Here is a 19,530-nt window from a genome sequence, read left to right on the forward strand (position 1 = left end):
TGCTACTGAAATGGCCGATCCAGAACACGTGAGCAGCCATGAAACAGGGCTCTCCTACAGGCAGCTCTCTGTATGACGCTGTTGCAAAGGTGCCATAAAGTACCTGTTTTGCTGCACAGAGAATGCAGCCAGGATAAAAGTTTAAATCTTAAGTATGATTTTTGGGTAAGTTTTGCTGCTGTGCTAAGCACCAGTATCTCTATTTTAAGCCAGGAAGGACTGTGCAAAAGGAAATGCACTACAGAAGTGAAAACACAGCTTCTCCCACTCCCTCCTTTAGATCATACAAGCACCTATTAGACATGAATGTCTACTCTTTTGCATCTCAGCCAATTATTTCTATTTTGACAGAGTAATGACCCTAATGCCTTGCACCTGCTAAGATTATTTGAAGATCAGACCAGCTGAGGTGAAACCGCATTCTTCCTATCAGCAAAAGGGGCATGTCTGTGGGGGCGTATTTCCTCAGACCCATAAAAACTACTCTGTTTTATCAATCATAGAATACTTTGGGTTGGAAGGGACCTTTAAAGTCCATCTAGTCCAACCCCCCTGCAGTGAGCAGGGACATCTTTAGCTGGATCATGCTGCTCAGAGCCCCATCCAACCTGACCTTGAATGTTTCCAGGGATGGGGCATCTGTCACCTCTCTGGGCAGCCTGTGCCGGTGTTTCAGCACCCCCACCACAAAAAATTTCTTCCTTAAATCTAGTTTAAATCTACCCTCTTTTAGCTTAAAACCATTACCCCTTGACCTATCTCAACAGACCCTGCTAAAAAGATTGCCCCCATCTTTCTTATAAGCCCCCTTCAAGTAGTGAAAAGCCACAACTGAGGTCTCCTTGGAGCCTTCTCTTCTCCAGGCTGAACAACCCCAACTCTCTCAGCCTGTCCTCATAAGAGAGGTGTTCCATCCCTCTGATCATTTTTGTGGCCCTCCTCTGGACCCACGCCAAGAGGTCCATGTGTTTCCTGTGCTGAGGACTCCAGAGCTAGACACAGTGCTCCAGGTGGGGCCTTATGAGAGCGGAGTAGAGGGGCAGAATCCCCTCCCTCAACCTGCTGGCCACACTTCTCTTGATGCAGCCCAGGATACAGTTGGACTTCTGGGCTGTGAGCACACATTGCTGGCTCACGTCCAGCTTTTCGTCCTCCAGCACCCCCAAGTCCATCTCCACAGGGCTGCTCTCAATCCCTTCATCCCCCAGCCTGTATTGACACTGGGGGTTGATCCGACCCAGGTGCAGGACCTTGCACTTGGCCTTGTTGAACCTCATGAGGTTCACATGGGCCCACTTTCAAAGCTCATCCAGGTCCCTCTGGATGGCATCCTGTCCCTCAGGTGCGTCACCTGCACCACTCAGCCTGGTGTCATCTGCAAACTTGCTGAGGGTGCACTCGATCCCACAATCTATGTCACTGATGAAGATATTAAACAGCACTGGTCCCAGTACGAACCCCTGAGGGACGACAATTATCACCAATCTCCATCTGGACATTAAGCTGTTGACCACTACCCTCTGGATGCGACCATCCAACCAATTCCTCACCCACCGAACAGTCCACCCATCAAATCTGTATCTCTCCAATTTAGTGAGAAGGATCTTGTGGGGCACCATGTCAAAGGCCTTACAGAAGTCCAGATAGACGACACGCGTAGCTCTTCCCACTGATATAGTCACTCCATCACAGAAGGCCACTAGGTTGGTTTGCAGAGATGTGCTACCAATATTCCAACCCAGTAAGATCTAGAAGCTCCTGTATTCTTTTCCTAAGTGGTTTAGCATTCATGAAAAGCAATGTCAGCAGCACTGGAAACTGCAGTTCCCCGCTACAGAAATAAACAGGCGATTACGTGCTGCTCTGTATGCTTTAATCCTGAACTGCTACTTGTTAACAGAAGAGGAAGGGAAAATCTTCACTCAGTGTTCACTCATTTTCTTCATAACATAGTTAATTATTTTAGGGTGCCATTAATGGAGTTTATCGTAGCAACATTTTGATGTGCTACAACTCAAATAACAACTGCAGTGCCACAAGCAATTCATTTTATGTGGATCTCGGGGTACTCAGGAGAGAACTGTTGCTCCTCACACTGCTGCCTTTCCAGGACTGGAATTAGTGCACAGCTGAGCCCTCCCACCCTTCCTTTTCTTGGTTTTAATCACAATGGGGAATGGAAACAGAAAAGTATAAAGTAACTCTGACTCTACAAATCCTTTCCACATGACTAACTTTTATTTTTCCTTCTTTAATCTGATCTCTTAATGCTGCAATACCATTAAGGATATAAATCATATGTGGGAAAAATCAGTCAAAATTGAGTCACAGCATATCTCTACTAGTTCTACTGAAAAGCATCAAGGCAGTTAAAGAGCTAAATTAAATTCTGTACCGGGCTTCCTGGCATTGCAGTATGTCCTGTTGTTGTCACTGGGCACTTGAGTGGCCTTTTGCTGAAACACTACAACAAAATTAAGAATATAAGGAAGTTAGTGAAGAATAGTAATAAAAACCATCACACATTCTGAATGAAGGAAGGAGGCTCATGAAAGCAGGCTGGAATAAATTTCTTGTTTTAGCCGAGGAGTACTTCTCAACCCACTTGTCAGTCTAATGTTAATTACTTGAAAAATGGTTCTGTTGCACAGAAAGGCAGGATTACTGATGTTACAGATATCATGACAAGAAGTTTTGAAGAAAATAAAACAGACGTATCACATTAACATATTACTTGTTTAGAAAAGGCAGCTAGATCTCAGAGTTCTTCACATGGTACAGATACTTACTGTAGCCTGTTTCTTATTTTACGGGGAAAGCTAAGGCAGAAAAAAAAATAGTACTAGGCAAGCACAATGACACTGCCTAAGCAAAAGTATGTGTATATTTTTGTCTACGTTATTCAAGCACTCGGAGCAGCAAAGCATGATCACTTATTCCATTAGCATAGCCCATCATCCCCATTCCTGTGAGGTGCGCAGAGTACAGCCAGCCTGGATATGCCCTGAAATGCTGCAGTCAAACTGTTGCTGGTGGCATATGTAAAACCAGGAGGTGGGAATTGCTTGGTTTCTGACTTAGCTACTGCCATATAGGCTTTCCCTCTTGAGTCTCAGTTCTGGTTTTGGCTAAGCACACTGATAATCTAGAATAATTCCTTCCCCTTAAGTAATCTTTCTGACATTACTGCAATGCAGCAAACGTGCCAGTTCAATGGAACAAATAGTTGCTTGGGGACCACGGCTCAGTACAACGGAGCTCTGCTCAAGCAGCAGAGCAGGCACGCTCTGTGTGGTACCCCAGAGTCCTGACTTCTGGCTCCTGCCAACCGGGGAAACCCAGCGGACGTCAGTTGGCTCTGTGTCTGCCTCCTCAGGCTGCCTTGTATGATGCATCCACTTCTCTCAACGGAACTTGTAAAATGGATGATCGAGACCGCTGTGACATCAAAACTCTGCACATGCTACGTGCAGAGGTGAGGAAGGAGCAAATCTAAGGGTATCTTTTCTACACTGCAGAGTAGTCTTTATGCCAACTCCTGAGCAGGCTTGTATGGAAGGTGATGATGAATGAAAACAGCTGATGTTCCTTAAAATGTTCTCAGGCTAAATGGAGAGAGTAAAAGAAGTACACAGGCAGCACAATCTGCTGATGGTATGTCCCTAGCTTCAGCCTAACACTGAGACTTTTAACTTTTGTAATACTCTTCGCTGTAATTCTCAAAGAATCCTGCTAAATATGGTTGCAGCGTTTTCTTCCATACTTGAAACAGTACTCTCTTTTTAAAGAAGAAATTAAAGTAAGCAGAACACAGAGGTAATGCAGGCAGCCTGAATTTTACTGCGTAAGGAGGAGAAGGGATACACTCAACAATATCCCTAATTGGAAAGCACTTTAATTGACAGGCTTTGAAATTTCTGCTGAGTTTTGCAGTGTTGGAGTAATCAGAAATGGAATTACTCTTCCAGTTCAAAGTAAAAATGTTAAAACCACTTTGCATGCCACGCCTTGCTGAAATGATTTGTTGGCAGCAAGTATTCAGTGTGGGAGAGGTCAATGAAAACAAATCCCTGCTTCTGGAATGCCTGGAAAGCCGCATGCACACACCACTGTACGACTGCCACAGGTTTCCAGAAGACTCCAGCAATTTACTCTTTCATTTCTACATTCTAATTACTTACGGACAGCTTGAAGATGGTAGTGGAATGAAAGAAACTGGCAAGCTTGCACAGGGATATATTCCATTATTTCTTACGGAAGACTAAAGTGAATATTCCTTCAGTAAAGCAATATTAATATAGCAATTTTTTAAAGCGTCAGAATGCCATAGTCCTTCAACTGAGGAAGGATATATATTTTTATATTTTCAGAGCCTCCCTGCTATAGATAATCTGATTAAAACACTGCAGTACTTCTATTATGCTTTTTTACTTTATGCGCACCCTTCAATAACATCTGTATGATCAGAAAGAGAGTCCTTTTGAATTTGTAATCACACTGTGACTGGCTAAAGTACCCATAGATGCTTGTAGGTCAAAAGCTACAAATTAAATGTCCCAACCCAATTCTACAAAATTTTTGTTTATGATGCATCTCCTCTTCTCTCTCAGTTTCTCAGAATTAAAGGAGGCTGAGAGAACTAATAAGTACTTCTGCTTTATTCCCTCTTCTCTCTTCAGTTGCTACAGGACACAGAGGAAGTTCTTTGCGTGCCCTAAATACATTTTTATGTCTTAGGTAGTGAGATCGTTTTTCAGGAATGTAATGTAACCTCAATATTTCTTCAGGAAAGCAAAATCACAGAGTAAGAAAATACTGCAATATTTTCTAGTAGGCCATGAAACCAGACAACACTTAAAGTGTGACAAAACACAAATTTTGTGACAAACAGGAAGAACTCTGAGAAAATCCCCAAAAGAAGGCTTGGAAAGTGAGTGGGATCCAAGAAACTCTGAATTGCCTTTTTTATCTCAATCAGCCTAGCTACAGATGTTGTTTCAGGCTGTCTGCACATGCAGGTAAATAATGTTATGAGGCCTGAAATGTCGTAAGTATTTTCACGGTTATCACCACAAATAGAAAGGCTAGAAACATTTGATATCTAAGTCTCTTGTGTATAATTCTGTACCAAGAAGAGCATTTTATAGCCACATACTGTGCAAGAAACTGTGATGAGTATAAAGGGTCTAGAAAGAGAGAATGGAATTTTTATAATAGCTGCAGGTTGACAAAAAGAACAGGAATTTGATTTTCAGAATTAATTGAGGTTCTAACACAAAGCCGTAATGCTAAGGGATCATAGATGCACTATGACATTTCAAAAATTGCTTAGTGATAGGCCGGTAAGAACTGACATAATTAGAAACACAGGCAATCCAAATGTGGAAAGGGTTACACGACGAGAGAGGACAGCTCCTATCAGTCAAGAGGCAACGATCAACCAGGATATAGTTTCTAATTTACATTTTACTTTGCCCATCTAAACTATGAGGGATGTTGCCTCATTTCTTGTGTTAGCACCACTACCTCTAAAAATCAAACAGCAGTTTCCCACTATACACTAGTGATGCAAGTTAAGCCAGACTGATGAACCTACCCTCTGGAAGAATATGTGAGCTAATCACACATAATACCTACTTACTCAACACTTTCAGCAGAACAAACACAAAGGAGAAAAGACACAGCGAAAAAAAGATCGATAAATATCACTAATTTGAATTCATTTGGCTTAGGGATATTCAAGATGCATTTATTCATCAGCTTCACTGAGCTGATATTCCAAACAAAATTATCTATTGCCATGACTGTTTTATTTAAGAAACATTCAAATTTAAAATACAGGGGAAAAAAAATCTTTATAGAAACACACGGCTAAGTGATAATGCAAATTAATAAATACACTAGGGTTTCACTTATTAAGACATCTCAGCTCAGTTGCAAATTACAGTGAGTTTGTAAGCTTCCTCCTTGCTCTTAGGGTTTTTTTTTTGCTTCATTCATTTTAGAGTTGTCACGCAATTAACTCATGATTAATGGAAGAATGGAGAAGGAGGGGCAAATTGCTAGTTGGGATATGTTGCAGGGAGAGACTCTTATCTTTGCTGCACCATTTTTTTCCCATTATTTAAACATTTTAACATTTAAAGTGTGTGTGCATAGTACCTAGGCAAATAAAACTTGCAAGTTCTTTTTCTGGTAGGGATTAGATTGTAAATTAGATGTAGCACAGTGAGGGATGACAAATACACAGAGAATACTAAGGAAGGAATATAGTAGAATGGTGCTTATTATTCAGGAGATGAGAACTCTGCAGATGCTTGTTCACATCTTTTTAGATCTCATTTTCTTTTTGTCTGTTCTGTTTGCAAACACACTGAGCATCACTCCGCATGAGGACTAGACAGAGGTCATCCATGCAATGTTAATCAGTAAGTTTTGTGAGAGATGATTAAGGACCACTCCTAAAATTTTATACAAAATACTTTACCTATCTAAGATTAAAACAAAAACTTCTAGTGATTCGTAGCATCAAATCAACTAAGGAAATGGGACACTGTAAACAACATGACCCTTGTGATTTTTTGGAGGCAACACAGCTGAGCACAGAACAAAAGCATATTAGTGTGCCTCATGACTCTGGTGTAGTTACGTCCAAGTATGGTGGAGAAGGGATGCTGGGCTGTGCTGTGCGAGGTGACAAAGGCTCAAGTCCCAGAAGCTGTCCTGTTGTGGTAGCGTGGGTGTCTGAATGCACTTGCACTGCCAGACGCCAAAGGGAAGAAGACTGGCCACTTTTAACTGCACTGGTGTGAGAAAACCAGTAATCACATATAAACTGGTACAGAAGTTCTGATCTGTTCTAAACGTGCTGCCTGACACTCAGACATTTATAAGAACACGCAACAGTCATTTCATCAGAATAAAGACAAGGTGATGTCAGGTGCATTTGCGGAAGTGTCAAACTGCCCCACCGCACGGTTATTTGCAGTGGCCCAATGCACGCTGCCGGAGTTTTGCAGCTGCAGCACCACATCCACTCATCGCAACTCACACAGGCTGTTGTCAGCCTCTACCTTCCTCAGCCACATAATTAGTCAGTTGAGACTGAAAAAACCCAGTTTTCTCAGATCAAAAGTAAAATGACTTTAAAAAGAATCACAGTGTAATGACAATGTGGAGACATATGCTCACCAGCAATTCTCTGCCCAGTTTGCAGTGAGATCCAGAGTCTGTCAAACATAAGCTCAAATCTGTTAGAATCCCAGCAACCTTAGTCAGGGGGGCCCTCATGAGACTACACAGAGATGACCGCCCTACACTGAGGCAAGATAGTAATAGATAATAATAGTAATACCAGAACCCCTTCTTACAGGAGGGGTAAAGACTGAGTGAGAACAGGTACCGGTGGTTAGTTTAAGATGCTGTTCAGAAGGCGGCGGGTGTCACTGCGGCTGCTGTACCTCACACAATGAAGACAACTCTCCCACTGTTGCTTTTGTCAGAAATCAAACTTAGGGGATTATGGGAGTTGGAAGGATTGCAGTGATATACTCAAGAATATTTGTTCCAGCATGTAAAACCTGACTATACTTCTGCAGTCCTATTTTTCTTCAGTAGAGAAAAGCAAAAAGGGGAAGACTCTATATCTGGTTTTGCCAGAAATAACGCTATTTAGAACAGTTTGCTTTGCAACGAGGCAGCATCGTATAAATATTTTCTCTCTGTGCACCTTATTCAGTACATGTTTCAATCTACTGAAGTTAAGATAGCAAAATATTTGATTGAACACAGTGGATGAAGCCAGAATACCACTTCCCAGCCAGGTCTGTAAAAACAGTCTAAGTGCTCTAAGACAGCTGAACAGCGGATCCTAGTAGTTTATTCATGGAAAATCACTCTTAAGTTGGGGACGCATAATGAAATTCATCTGCAGTGCAGCACTTTATACTCACTGTAGGAAAGTACTAAAAAAACCCCTCTGTGGGACATAAATGTTTTGCAGTTTGCATGGGCTCTGAGGCTTTGCTTTGGAAACCCCTGCTTTAGAGCATTTAAACAACCTGCATAATAAGAATTACTAACTCAGGATGTGATCGCTACGGTTCTCAGTAATCGCCTTGATAAGTTTCCAAGACACTAACAGTTCCATTGTGGATTTTGTTTTTTTCATTTGGGTTTATGTTGTCTATTCCGTACATAAGATGTTCTGCCTCCCTAAAAACATCCACTGGCTGCTACTTTTACTGCATACTCTGTGATTTTGATAAGCAATGAGAATGCTATTCTCTTCAGGGATAGTAACTGGGAAACATATTTTTCCACTTCTAACCCTATGTGAAGTCCCACAGATAGCTATCTTAAAATAGTAAAACGTTTCCAGTGCACAGAGGGGATTCTTTCAGGGAGGTTTGTGGGAAGGTTTGCAAAGGAACAAAGGCTATAGCATATGAAGTTTTATTTACACTGTTGTAGGACCGGCGTCCTCGCTGCAGAGAACCCCTCTCATACTGGTGGTCTCTGATAAGAGGTAAATGATCAAACCAGTCCTGGTAGGTCAGACTTAGAAGTGATAGGGGGGTGCTACAGGAACTCAAGCACCTGTCCTAAGAATACGAGGACTTCAGTTTCCAGCTCAAGCAAATCTGGTATCAGTAGGGAACATCAAAATTGCACTGTAAGCAGAAAACAAAACACTGTCATACATTTATTTAACAGTTGTTTTGGCAGCACAGAATTAAAAAAACCCAAAAAAACCTACAGAGGAATACTAAACACTTCAGGAATGGAAAGGGAGCACACTAAGAGTGCACACCATCTGGACAACAAGCTACTTGGCGCCAATTTGCAGCTCCATTGGTTGATGAGCCTTTCACACAGAAGGCAGAATTCTTGCATTGGTCTAAATTAAAGAACAAATGTACTCTCTGCTTATTAAAGATGCAGCATGTTTAGCAGTGCTCAGTACAATAGTTTGCACGTTCATTAAAATTTGAAAATAGAATAAATGAAACTGAGTAAAAGTGATTAGAACATTTATGTTTTAAATCTTTCATCTCACTCATGTTTCCCAGTATTTATTTGTCAGCAAATTCAGGTCAGATGCTCAAACTGTAAACTGCAGTAGTTCAGTTATGACAACTTGCATCACTGAGTGTCTGCTGCCTAGGTTTGGAATTGTAGATCCTGCTCTGAAAGAGACTCTAAATATGGGCTTGTGAAGTTCCATGTTTGTTTTCTATAGATCAACAGTTCCATTATCCTATTCTGCAGAGCACCAAGTGGTAATCTACACGGAGCAGGCTTTCTGCCTAGTGTAAACTGGAGCTTCCATATATCTGAAAGCTACTTATCACACTGAGGGCTACTTGCTCACTTTCTTTGCTGCTATTCTCATGCAAACACCACCACTTCTGCTTAAAGGAGAAGATACTCTTTTGTAACTTCATGGACTTCAAAGGTGTGGTGAAAGCCCACGTGGGAATTCAGCCACTTGATTTGTCCTGATGGGTGCAAAAAATAAATTAAAAAGGAGGAACCTGCACACAATCCAAGAGGCAAAAGGCATTTCTGCTATGTAATGCTTACACTTTTTTTTTTGTCAATAAATGAGCTCATAATTTTCCATCACCTCTGTGAGCACATAAAGGGCAAAAAGAAATCCTCCTCTTACATCTCTGCATGGCACTATCACAACAGCGCCTGCTTGCAGTCCTTGGGGCATGAAGCGTGTTCGTTCCATGAACTCCCAAAGTACATGGGGATCCAGTTGTGGGTGACAGTGTGATCCTCTGTGCATCATGCTCCATTCTCTACTCATATTTCTCCCACAGGACCTGTGTCTTACTGAACACCAGAAGGAAACAGTTCTGAAGATCAACCAGAACTGCGCAGTGAAGACAACCTGTTTCTTACAGGAATATTAATTTGTTTTAGAAGTTAAAAGGTAATTAGCGAATGGAGAAAGAACACAGAGGAGGGAAGGATGCCCTAGTTAAGTAACTAGAAGTTTTTCTGCAGAACACGACTTCTCTCTCCAGCAAAGCCCCAGTGTAACCCAAGTCATTTGAGCCAGCAATTGGGCTCATGAATCCCTGATGTCACGGTGCTGACTAGACATGCTAATGATTTAATTTGAAGCTCTGAGCACTCACAGTGGCCACTGAAACCAAGGGGATCTCCTCTTTGAGCGAATAAAGCATTACATAATGCTTGTTCTCAAGAATGGCATCTTAGTTACTTTCTGTTGGGCATCCAAAACCACAATGGACACAGAACAAATCCAAGGTTCACCACAGCAGGGTCTGAAACAACACACTGGACCGAAGGCAGGCACTAGTTATATTCAAAGAAAAATGGGAATGAAAAACACTGAAGAGTTTTGCATCTTATGCTCACCCACTTTAAACACCAGATAAAACTAACTATCTCTGATCAACAGCAGCACGTGGCTGTATATTTAAGGACTGTATTGTCATGTTTGTGGCAGCGAGGAGGAGTAAAACAGCAAAATGACCTCAATTCTAACTGGTGATGATTTGACTTTGCAACTTCTGCAATGCTCTTTTTAACACAACATATGGAAACAAAACCTGAAACTATCTTCCATCTATCTGAGGGATGAAAAATGTGCATATGCACTGGCCAGAGTAATTTTATTTTACACTGATTAGATTAAATTATAAAGTAATGGCTGTGAACACATGCAGATTTTAATGATGGACTGGAATGAAATTTTCTGGTTCTTGCAGCCGAAACAATCTTTTCTTTGCAATTATAAGCAGTTTTAATGTAATAAACTGGAAACTGGGATATTGCTGGACCGGATGAAGCATTTTTTAACCACTGTGCAGAAGGACAAAAATTGCCAATCCAAGTAGCAAGAAAAATCTTTCAGCTGAAGATATATCACTTCTGTCTAAAATTTCACTCTCTCAGGAATCCCTGCACAAAACAGGCGAGGGAGAAACTCCAGATTGGGAAGTAGCAGGGCAGCCAGGCAAAACAGAGGCCTGCGTTGTCAACTGAAGCCTTCCTGAAGCACTTCCATTTTTCTCATGTATTGTATAAGGAAATGAACTTGAGTCAGAGGCGGATTTCACAGAACAGGAAAGTAATTTGTCTATCACTACCTGCTTATAAGAGCAAAGCTAAAAACCTTGGGGGTGTGTGTATATATACATATATAGGGTGTAAAAGAACCACAGCCCCATCAAAGCACTTCCTCTGATAGTCTCTTCCTTGGTGAACAGCTAGGGTAGATAAAGCAGAAACACTCCAGTGCAATAAAAGACAGTAAAAGCAATCTCACAAATAACGCATCTTCACAGTAAGGGTTTTCAAGTCATTGGCCTGTCTATGATGATGGAAGACCAAAATTTGAGACACTGGTCCGGCAATCTCAGTAAAAGCATCCATTTCAGGACTTTTGTAGTTGTAACAGGCCCCCTATACACATCTGTTCTTGGATTACACTTAACTGCCACAATGATTCATCCTTATACCTCCTGAACGTGCTGAAGAAAGAGCAGCTAAATGATGAACGCATTAGCACACACATTCTGGCCCTCACCTGGAGTTATACAGCCTGGAGGAAAAGAGCTAACTAGGAAGAATAAAATAAATCACTGACTGAAATGGGCATGAAAAAGGAGGTGCTCTGTATTCAATAGGATGATTTGGGTAGTATTAATCCTGTTTTAGTGCAAACCATGTGCTGGATGGAGTAAGCAATCTATGGGTGTCCTTTCTCAGCCTAGGTTTCTGTCATTTATTCTTATGCATATTCTTACACACTGGCAGGTTTTGTAGTGCAGCCTGGAAACGCAGGCAGTAGGGACTTTTGGGCTTATATAGAGATCTCCACAGTAGGTTCACAGAAATCCCTTTTGTTATTTTGAAATTTGGCTTCAGTCTGAATTGGACTACCTGAAATCTCTTCCAGCCTTACATTTCCATGAATAAGCTCAAAAAGGTCCCCCAGTTTTCACAGGAATGGTATAAGGACATAATCCTTCCTCAGGTGGCCATTTCTAGCATCTTGCATTGGAGAAACAGTATTTGAAAGAGGAGTTCTCACACAGGCATTTCTCCCTACTGTTCTTGTCAGGAAAAAAAAAAAAAAGGCTAAAATCTCTCTCTTAGAATTCAGTAAAAACATTTTGATAAAGCCACTGAAAGGAAAGGTGATTCAAACAGCACATTCTGTATCGCACTGTTAAAACAGATGCACTCACAGCTAGCCCAGTGATTCTTAATTTTCCATCATATTGTCATAATTTTTCTAAAATTAAACCAAAAAAGTGATGCTGAGATGCAAATTGAAAATTAACATTAGTCAGAAAGTTCTCAGCTCATTTGAAAGGTGAGAACAGGTTGACTGAATCAACCAATTTGTTGGTTTGAAAGTAACTGAACAAGGATCTCAGTCTTTTAAAAAATACTATTCACCAACAGAAGAGACAGGCCTATATTGTACCAGCAAATATTTCGAAAGCAGCAGCACTAACCTTGTACTATATAGGGAGTGTTCTCTTCTCTGACGGGCGAACACTGGGGACGAGGGGCAGGGGCTGGCGGCCTGTTCATGATAAAAGACCTACGTTCTTTCCTTTTCTCTTCCTCCTCAGCCAGTATGAAATCATACACACATTCATCCAGTTCCATGAAAGTGTATGGGTGTTCCTCCTCGCTGTCTGTCTCGCATGTAGCTTGGTCTTCTCTGCAGCACGAGAGTCCATCGCCACGTTCTCTTTCTCTTCTGTCCTCCACAAAATTCGTCTCTGAAAAAGCAAGGAATTGTGCTCCACATATAGGGTAAAGAAAGAAGATTAGGACTTAACTTAAAGCTTTAGAGTTTCCTAAAGTAACTCAGAGACCTAATTTCACTTCTAAACTAAAGTGCTGTGATTTTCAGAGGCTTCTGATGATCTAAGTCAGTAGAGATGATGTCCCAACGGAATAATTCCAGCTTCAGGGCCTCCTCATGATTTCACACCAGATTATCAAAAATAGATGCTTAGCTATCAGCCCCCAAATAAACGGGCTTACTTAAAAGAAATACTGAGTGTCCCAGCTGCCCCACAAGAGTCATACAAACATGTTCTTTAATGGTGAAACCAATTGTGGCCCTTGGCATTTTGGAGAGTGAGGCTATTTGTTAGCTGTTGCAATAATGACTTCAGAATTGAAACTTAATTTAGAAAACGTTAGGTTTTGTCTTTTCTACATCTTCAACACCCCACTTGGTTTTGATGGCTTTACTAAGATGTACTGTAGGACAAGGTGAAAAAAATTTAAAAAGCTCCTTACAGCACAGATTAAATTTATAACCCCTTATAATCTATGCTAAGACTATCCAACCCCCCCCATCCCAATAACTTTTCTGACTCTCTGTAGTCCCTATATTTCACATATTTCATTGTTCAACTACTCAGAACTTGCTTTCCTTTAGCTTTTACATTTTACAGTACTAAAAGGAATCAATGAGTTTCCCGATACCTGGGTATGTTTTGATACGTCTTTAAAAACCTCACAAACTGCTAAGAGTTAGAAGCTGTTACCGAGGCTAGTGTTCCTTGGCTGATTACCCGTTTTTCCTGCAAAAACAGCAGACCTGCCTGGAATTCTTGTACCGTGTCATGTTTTCCTTGTATTGTAAATACTGCCCGTACATGTGTATCTGCTAAACTAGGCTGTGGTCACTACTGGTGTTTTCAATCCTTTAGCTGCTATTTAAAGATTGTTTTATCTGTTTATGGGTTCAGAGAAGCTAAACAATCTTTGTAAGTGGGATATATTTATAAATGGGACGTGTCATTTATAAATGGGACGTATTATTAATGCGTGCTACCAACATGTATTCTGGCTAAGGTATAAAAAAGTTTTAAAACAACAAGTGGGATTAATACACCTGCCATATTTAATATGAAAAATAGTTCGTTTCTACGTCACTATAAATGTTCTGTTTCTTTCTCTGTAGGATATTCTTTCTTTCAACTCCCACAGGGGGCACTCTCATGCCACTGCCAAAACAAAGACTTCAAGATGAGGGGACTTGCCTTTTACGTTTTCCACAGCAACACCTAAAGCAAGTGGCTGACTGAAAATACGTAGCAATGACTCATTAGAGCTCCTCTTTGAAAGTAAGCATCGTCCTCATTTAGAGGAATTCTAGACCCCCCAGCCCATGCTCCAGTGCTGAAACCAAGACTAACAATTCAGGAAAATTCACAGCATGTTTTAAATGAACTGTTCACAGAGGAGTGTTTTTACATGAACTCTGCTGTACCAGCACAGCTTTCAGCACAGGACGCTACATAGCTGACAAACTCCCTGCTGGTACCCACATACAGACAATCTGTATTTGGCAGAGAGGGTCACATTATTACTTGATGGTAGAACCACATGAGAGCTATTCCAAGACAGGCACTTATATCAAACCTACACTAGCAAATCCTGTATGCCAACCCTGACCCCTCACTTATGCACACGTGTAGCTGCAGTTTGGTATTTCGTGGGAAGCCAAATGCATCTTCAATTTTATTCTGTCTGTCTTCCTCCTACAATCTACCTATAACTTGCATCTAGCCATCTCTTTCTTCCACAGAAAGAAAACAGGATGAAAACCTACCCGTAGCAGGCTATAAGGCTAGATAGCTATTTCTATCTACTCATGTGAACTTCAAAGTGCTTGGCGATAGTAATTTAAGACTCTATTACGTTACGCCACATTTAAATACAGAGTTAACAGTAATAAGCAGTGGAGAAACTGAGAAGCAATTTGTGTGCACACGTATCACTAGTGTCCATGACAAATAATAAGTTTTTTATGCCCTATGTGACTATTCAAGACTGGTATTTAAACTCAAATTCTTTTGCGTACTTATTTTTCCCAATGTGAAAAAATTATAATCATCCCTTCTGAAATAGATGCAAATAGTATTTTGAGTTTCTCATCACCTGAATCAAACTCCAACACTAAATTTTAGATTTTTACCCTGGGGCAGAAGAATTAAAAAGAAAAAGGCAAAAAAAAAGGGCAAAGCATTTCATTAAAGGTCACAATTTCTCCCTCTTTTCAATCTGTGACACAATATAGTTTTGTATTTCTAACCACAACATTGGCTAAAATGTAATAAAATATTATGTTACTTCTCCCCCCACAGTCACTTTCTATTAATTCTACCTGTGAAATTCCAAGCTGTATTAAATCAAGATTGTATTTAGTATTTTTAAATGGTAAATACTTAAGTCAACTTGACAAAAATACATGCTCAATCTTTTGTTTCAAGCCTCTCTTGTAAATCCAATGCATCATGTATTATCTGGCAGCTCTCTGAGATGGGTAGACTGAGGAAAACCTGAAAGTGGAACCCAGCAGCCCATACCACAGTATGAGCTGACATACCTTCTCATGAATATCTTGATGTAGCAAAATTCGTATGCACATGCTTGCTTTGCAGAATCAGGGCAATACTGCCTAGCTACTGCTGTTGGAAGAAGTGACCATACATAATCTCTACAGCAGCACCTAGTCTGCACTTGCATGTGTTCGTATCTGGGGTTATGTTCCTCCCAAGATCGTACCTTGGAATAAATTGGGCGGCTCGTCCTCTCTTAGGATGCCAGGCAGATTTCGAGGGGGGGGAGGAGGTGGCCTCCTACCGAAAAAGCCGTCTTTCCTGCTCTCTTCGAGGTCATCAGGTATGCTGGCATACAAACTGTCAGGACTGTTGTGAAAGCTGCATGAATCTTCTTCTTCTTGATCTTCATGTTCCGTCTCCTCTCTGCTATCTTCTACATCATCTTTCTTTTCCTCATCCACCTCGACTTCTTGTTGGCATTTTGATCCAATTCCATATTGATCTCCTGGGTTCTCCTTAGCTTTTAATGCTAAAGAATGCATTATTTCATTTAAAATTTGCCATCTGGAAACATTTCCTGTTTCAAGGACTCCCACAGAAATAATACAATGGCTAATAAAACTTTTATGAACTGATAGGGTGGGAAAGCTGTCAAATACATACTGTCAGTGAACAGCTTTTTAAATATTTACTAAATCATCAGTGGAAGTTTTTATTGTATCTTGCTACTCTGATACACACCATCTTCGGGAACACAAATGTTAAACTTTTCTAGAGTTGCTGTCAGAATGAAATCACACATGCTTACCTTGCCTCCATAATTTGTATTATTTGACTTTCAATGCAGCACAGTGCAGCACTTAGTAAAATAAAGCCATAGCTCACACAGCTGTCTAACTTGTTTTTATACTGTGGGGTTTGGGTGCTTATTTAACTCTCTAAAATGAAATAAACATTGCACCTGGGAGACGAGTCTGCACTCCTGTGAAAATGAAGCTCTCCTGTCTTCAGTGGCCCACGGACCACAGAACAGGAACATAGTGGAGGGATGTGAAAGCGTACATTTCAATCACTAGGTACAGCATCAAGATTTGTGTAGTCAACATCAGTAACACAACCAAGTAAACCACACAAGTCTGTCAGCAAACTTACAGCCAATGCATAGCAGGCAATAACGAGCCCTTGAGGGAGGTTTCCATTCTGAGTTATCCTTTGGTGATGCCTTCCTTTCACCACTGATTTAAATGGGAGGTTAAGGCATTTAGCTGGCTAACACAGCCCACTGTTACAATCCCAGCTCTTCTTCCACATAGGCGGTACACATATGAGGTGTTCCCATAGACAGTGTGACAGAGACAATGAAAATGCATCAGGGCTAACCAGGTTTCTAGCTCACATTTTTTAGTGTCTATCATCTACCTAGATGTGCTAAAGCAATCAGTTTAAACTCAGTAAATGAGAAACATCCTCTTCATACAGAATATGAGACAGCTGAAAAGACAAAATTCTCAACAAACACGTAAGATAGAAACAGGATAAAGTTTAGCTTTATAGATCTGTGATACCGTAAAACAATTGTAAAATATACACCATCAGTAAACATGAACAAGCAACTTTGCAGTTTTCAAGGGGAACGCGTATGACCACACAGTTTATCAACAAGCTTGTCATCAATCCATGCTTAGATATGTGAACACCAAGCTGCAAAATGTCTACTGTCTGTGCCTCCACATAGGAGCTGGTCACACCTGTAGGAAGGCTGTTCTATGAGAACTTGGAGAATTCATCTGTTTCCTAGATTCAGAGCAGAGATCACAGATTTCCAGAACTTACTAGGAGGGGTGGTTGCACCGAGATCTGTCTTGCTGAGAGATGCCTTTGTCATCAGGCCTGAATCCTTCACCTGCTTTCCCCCTTCTCCTAGGACATCTGCCCTCTCTGGAAGTTGCAGTAACATGTGGAAATTGAAAGTATTAAAATAATTTCTCCCCCCTTGGTTTGTCCATAATACCACTCACTCAATACAGCACATGCTTTGTCATTGATAAAGTTGTCTAACAACATGACTTACTCATGGCTGATTGAGTTTCTGAGCCTAACATAAACACGTAAGTGTCGTCATCTTCTGCTTCCTTCTTGCAATTGGTGACATTATCTGCTGTTTTAATCTAGAAACAAAAATAAAGGAGAACATTTGTTTCGGTGACATCATCTCCTACCTTCACACTCTGCTATCGATAGAATATTCAACATTCTACCAAGGGGAAAGCGGAGAGAGAAACAGCATGCATTTGCAACTATGTAGCAGTACACATACTATAGGTAAAAGGAACACACATACATCTGGGTAGACGTAAAGGACACAAGGTTCTGCCATGAAGCGATATCCAAGTTTACACGGCAAGGAGTGAAGCTAATTGATGTTGCCTTAGCACTGCGCTGGGCTATCCAGACAGTTCCCACCTCTGCTCCCAACCGTGAAGCATTCATAGGTAATGAGAAAGATCAGTAACAGAAAAACAGAAAGCCTAGAGGACGTTACTGAGTAGCTCAAGGACGCACAGAGTGCAAGAAATCTCTGGAGAGCTCATTACAAATAGTTCCTGTATCCTAGCGGTTGGTACGAAAAGCCGCGTGTGCACTGAAAAACCAGAAACAGGACTGCAAAGCATGTTAGCAGTTTACCTCAGCACCCAAAGGTGGCAGAGTGTTGGGTTTTTTTGTTCCTCTAGAAAACCGTTACGTTCACACAGTGCTATTCAAAATTAGCCCTAGGAGGGTCAGAACAATTGATTCCCTAAAACGCTATTCACGTATTTCTTCAAGCAGAAGAGGTACAAACTTATGCTCACCCATAGCCACTCAGAGTAAACTTGTAACACAACTACAGACAGTTCTATTGTTTTAAAATATACAACACACTCTCGTTAATTGCTGATTTTCAGAAACAACTGGAATTTTTTCAAGGAATACAGCAGGACCTTCATTCCCATGTAAGTGCAATATGAAACTATCTGCGCAGGCACAACGGAACCCTCAATAATTATTCAGGAATTTTGAATCACAAAATGTTAGCTCTGGGGGTTTGAATATAGCAACCCCAAAGCAGGCAGGGAAACAGCATGGTCCCTATATCATCCAGTCTGCAAGATTAATTACAAGAAGATTAGTGAACAGCGAAATCAAGAGGAAGAGCTAATGAGTGGTTATACCCTTCTGCATGGTGGCAGAAACTAATTCCCCTGAGCTCATGCCAGACTCTCAAGAAGTTTGTTCCAAGTACCCTGCTGCCTCCTGGCATCCACAGCCACTGTCTCAGGGACAGAGTTCTCACTGTGTGAAAGGGGAAAAAATCTGGAGAAATAGTGGGTTTTTCTGGGGAACTGAGAATGCCTTCTTCCCTCTGCTGCTCTTGTACACAGCCATCTCATGAATTCCAGTGTTAAGACAGTGCAGCCATCAGACTGTGCATCAGGTATCTCCCTGGCCCGCTTTGCTTTGCTGCTTTAAGAACACGGCTGGATCTCCACAAAGCTGTACCTACCTCCAACAATAAAGTATTAATCTCTATCTTCTATGTCTATATAATGTGCACATCAGTGACACCCCCTTGTTTTGCTTGAACTTCCCCATTGTTTATCTGGTTCCTCTATACTTCACAGAAACATGATACCTCTTAAAAGCCCTGAAGTTAGAGCTTTTCAGAGTACTTACTTTCAAAAGATTTAGGCCTGCATGTGCTAAATGTAAGTGTACAGTCGTGGAAAAAAAAAAAGATCTTCTGATAAGTTCTGTATTTTTCCTGTGAACAGAGGATATGTGCAGAAGAAATGAAGCAAGCAGAGCTCTAGATGTATTAAGCTCTCCCGCTATTACAGTGGAGTATCACACCAGAGAAATCTTCCAAGGTGTTTCACTTTTATCTTTGGAAACATGAAGTACACATGGATATACAGTTGGCAGAATGAGGTCAAAAGGGTAAGAGGAAGAAACAAATAGCACTTTCTGATTTTCTTCTTTGGCATAAATACTTCTCAGCTGAAGGAAACCTGGTGACTCACAGGAAAACAATAGAATAGATATGATTAATATGCATCTTTGAAAACTCCATGTTTCAGAAGATTGAAGGTCAGCCTGCCCTGCCAGCTTATAGTGGCTCCACTGATAA

General features: G+C 41.0%; 1 protein-coding gene across 1 annotated transcript in view; it reads right to left on the bottom strand.

The window, feature by feature from the left end:
- Positions 1 to 19,530, bottom strand: part of BANK1 (B cell scaffold protein with ankyrin repeats 1) — a 146,924-nt gene that overhangs the window by 10,649 nt on the left and 116,745 nt on the right. The window contains exons 11-14 of the mRNA XM_086464796.1: positions 17,434 to 17,530; positions 15,586 to 15,882; positions 12,507 to 12,779; positions 2,396 to 2,464 (exon numbers count right to left, since the gene is read on the bottom strand). Coding sequence (XP_086320922.1) covers positions 2,396 to 2,464; positions 12,507 to 12,779; positions 15,586 to 15,882; positions 17,434 to 17,530 — 736 coding nt within the window. The remainder of the gene's footprint in view (positions 1 to 2,395; positions 2,465 to 12,506; positions 12,780 to 15,585; positions 15,883 to 17,433; positions 17,531 to 19,530) is intronic.

The sequence above is a fragment of the Leptosomus discolor genome, chromosome 4 (assembly GCF_034619465.1).
Source record: "Leptosomus discolor isolate bLepDis1 chromosome 4, bLepDis1.hap2, whole genome shotgun sequence".
Lineage (NCBI taxonomy): Eukaryota > Metazoa > Chordata > Aves > Leptosomiformes > Leptosomidae > Leptosomus > Leptosomus discolor.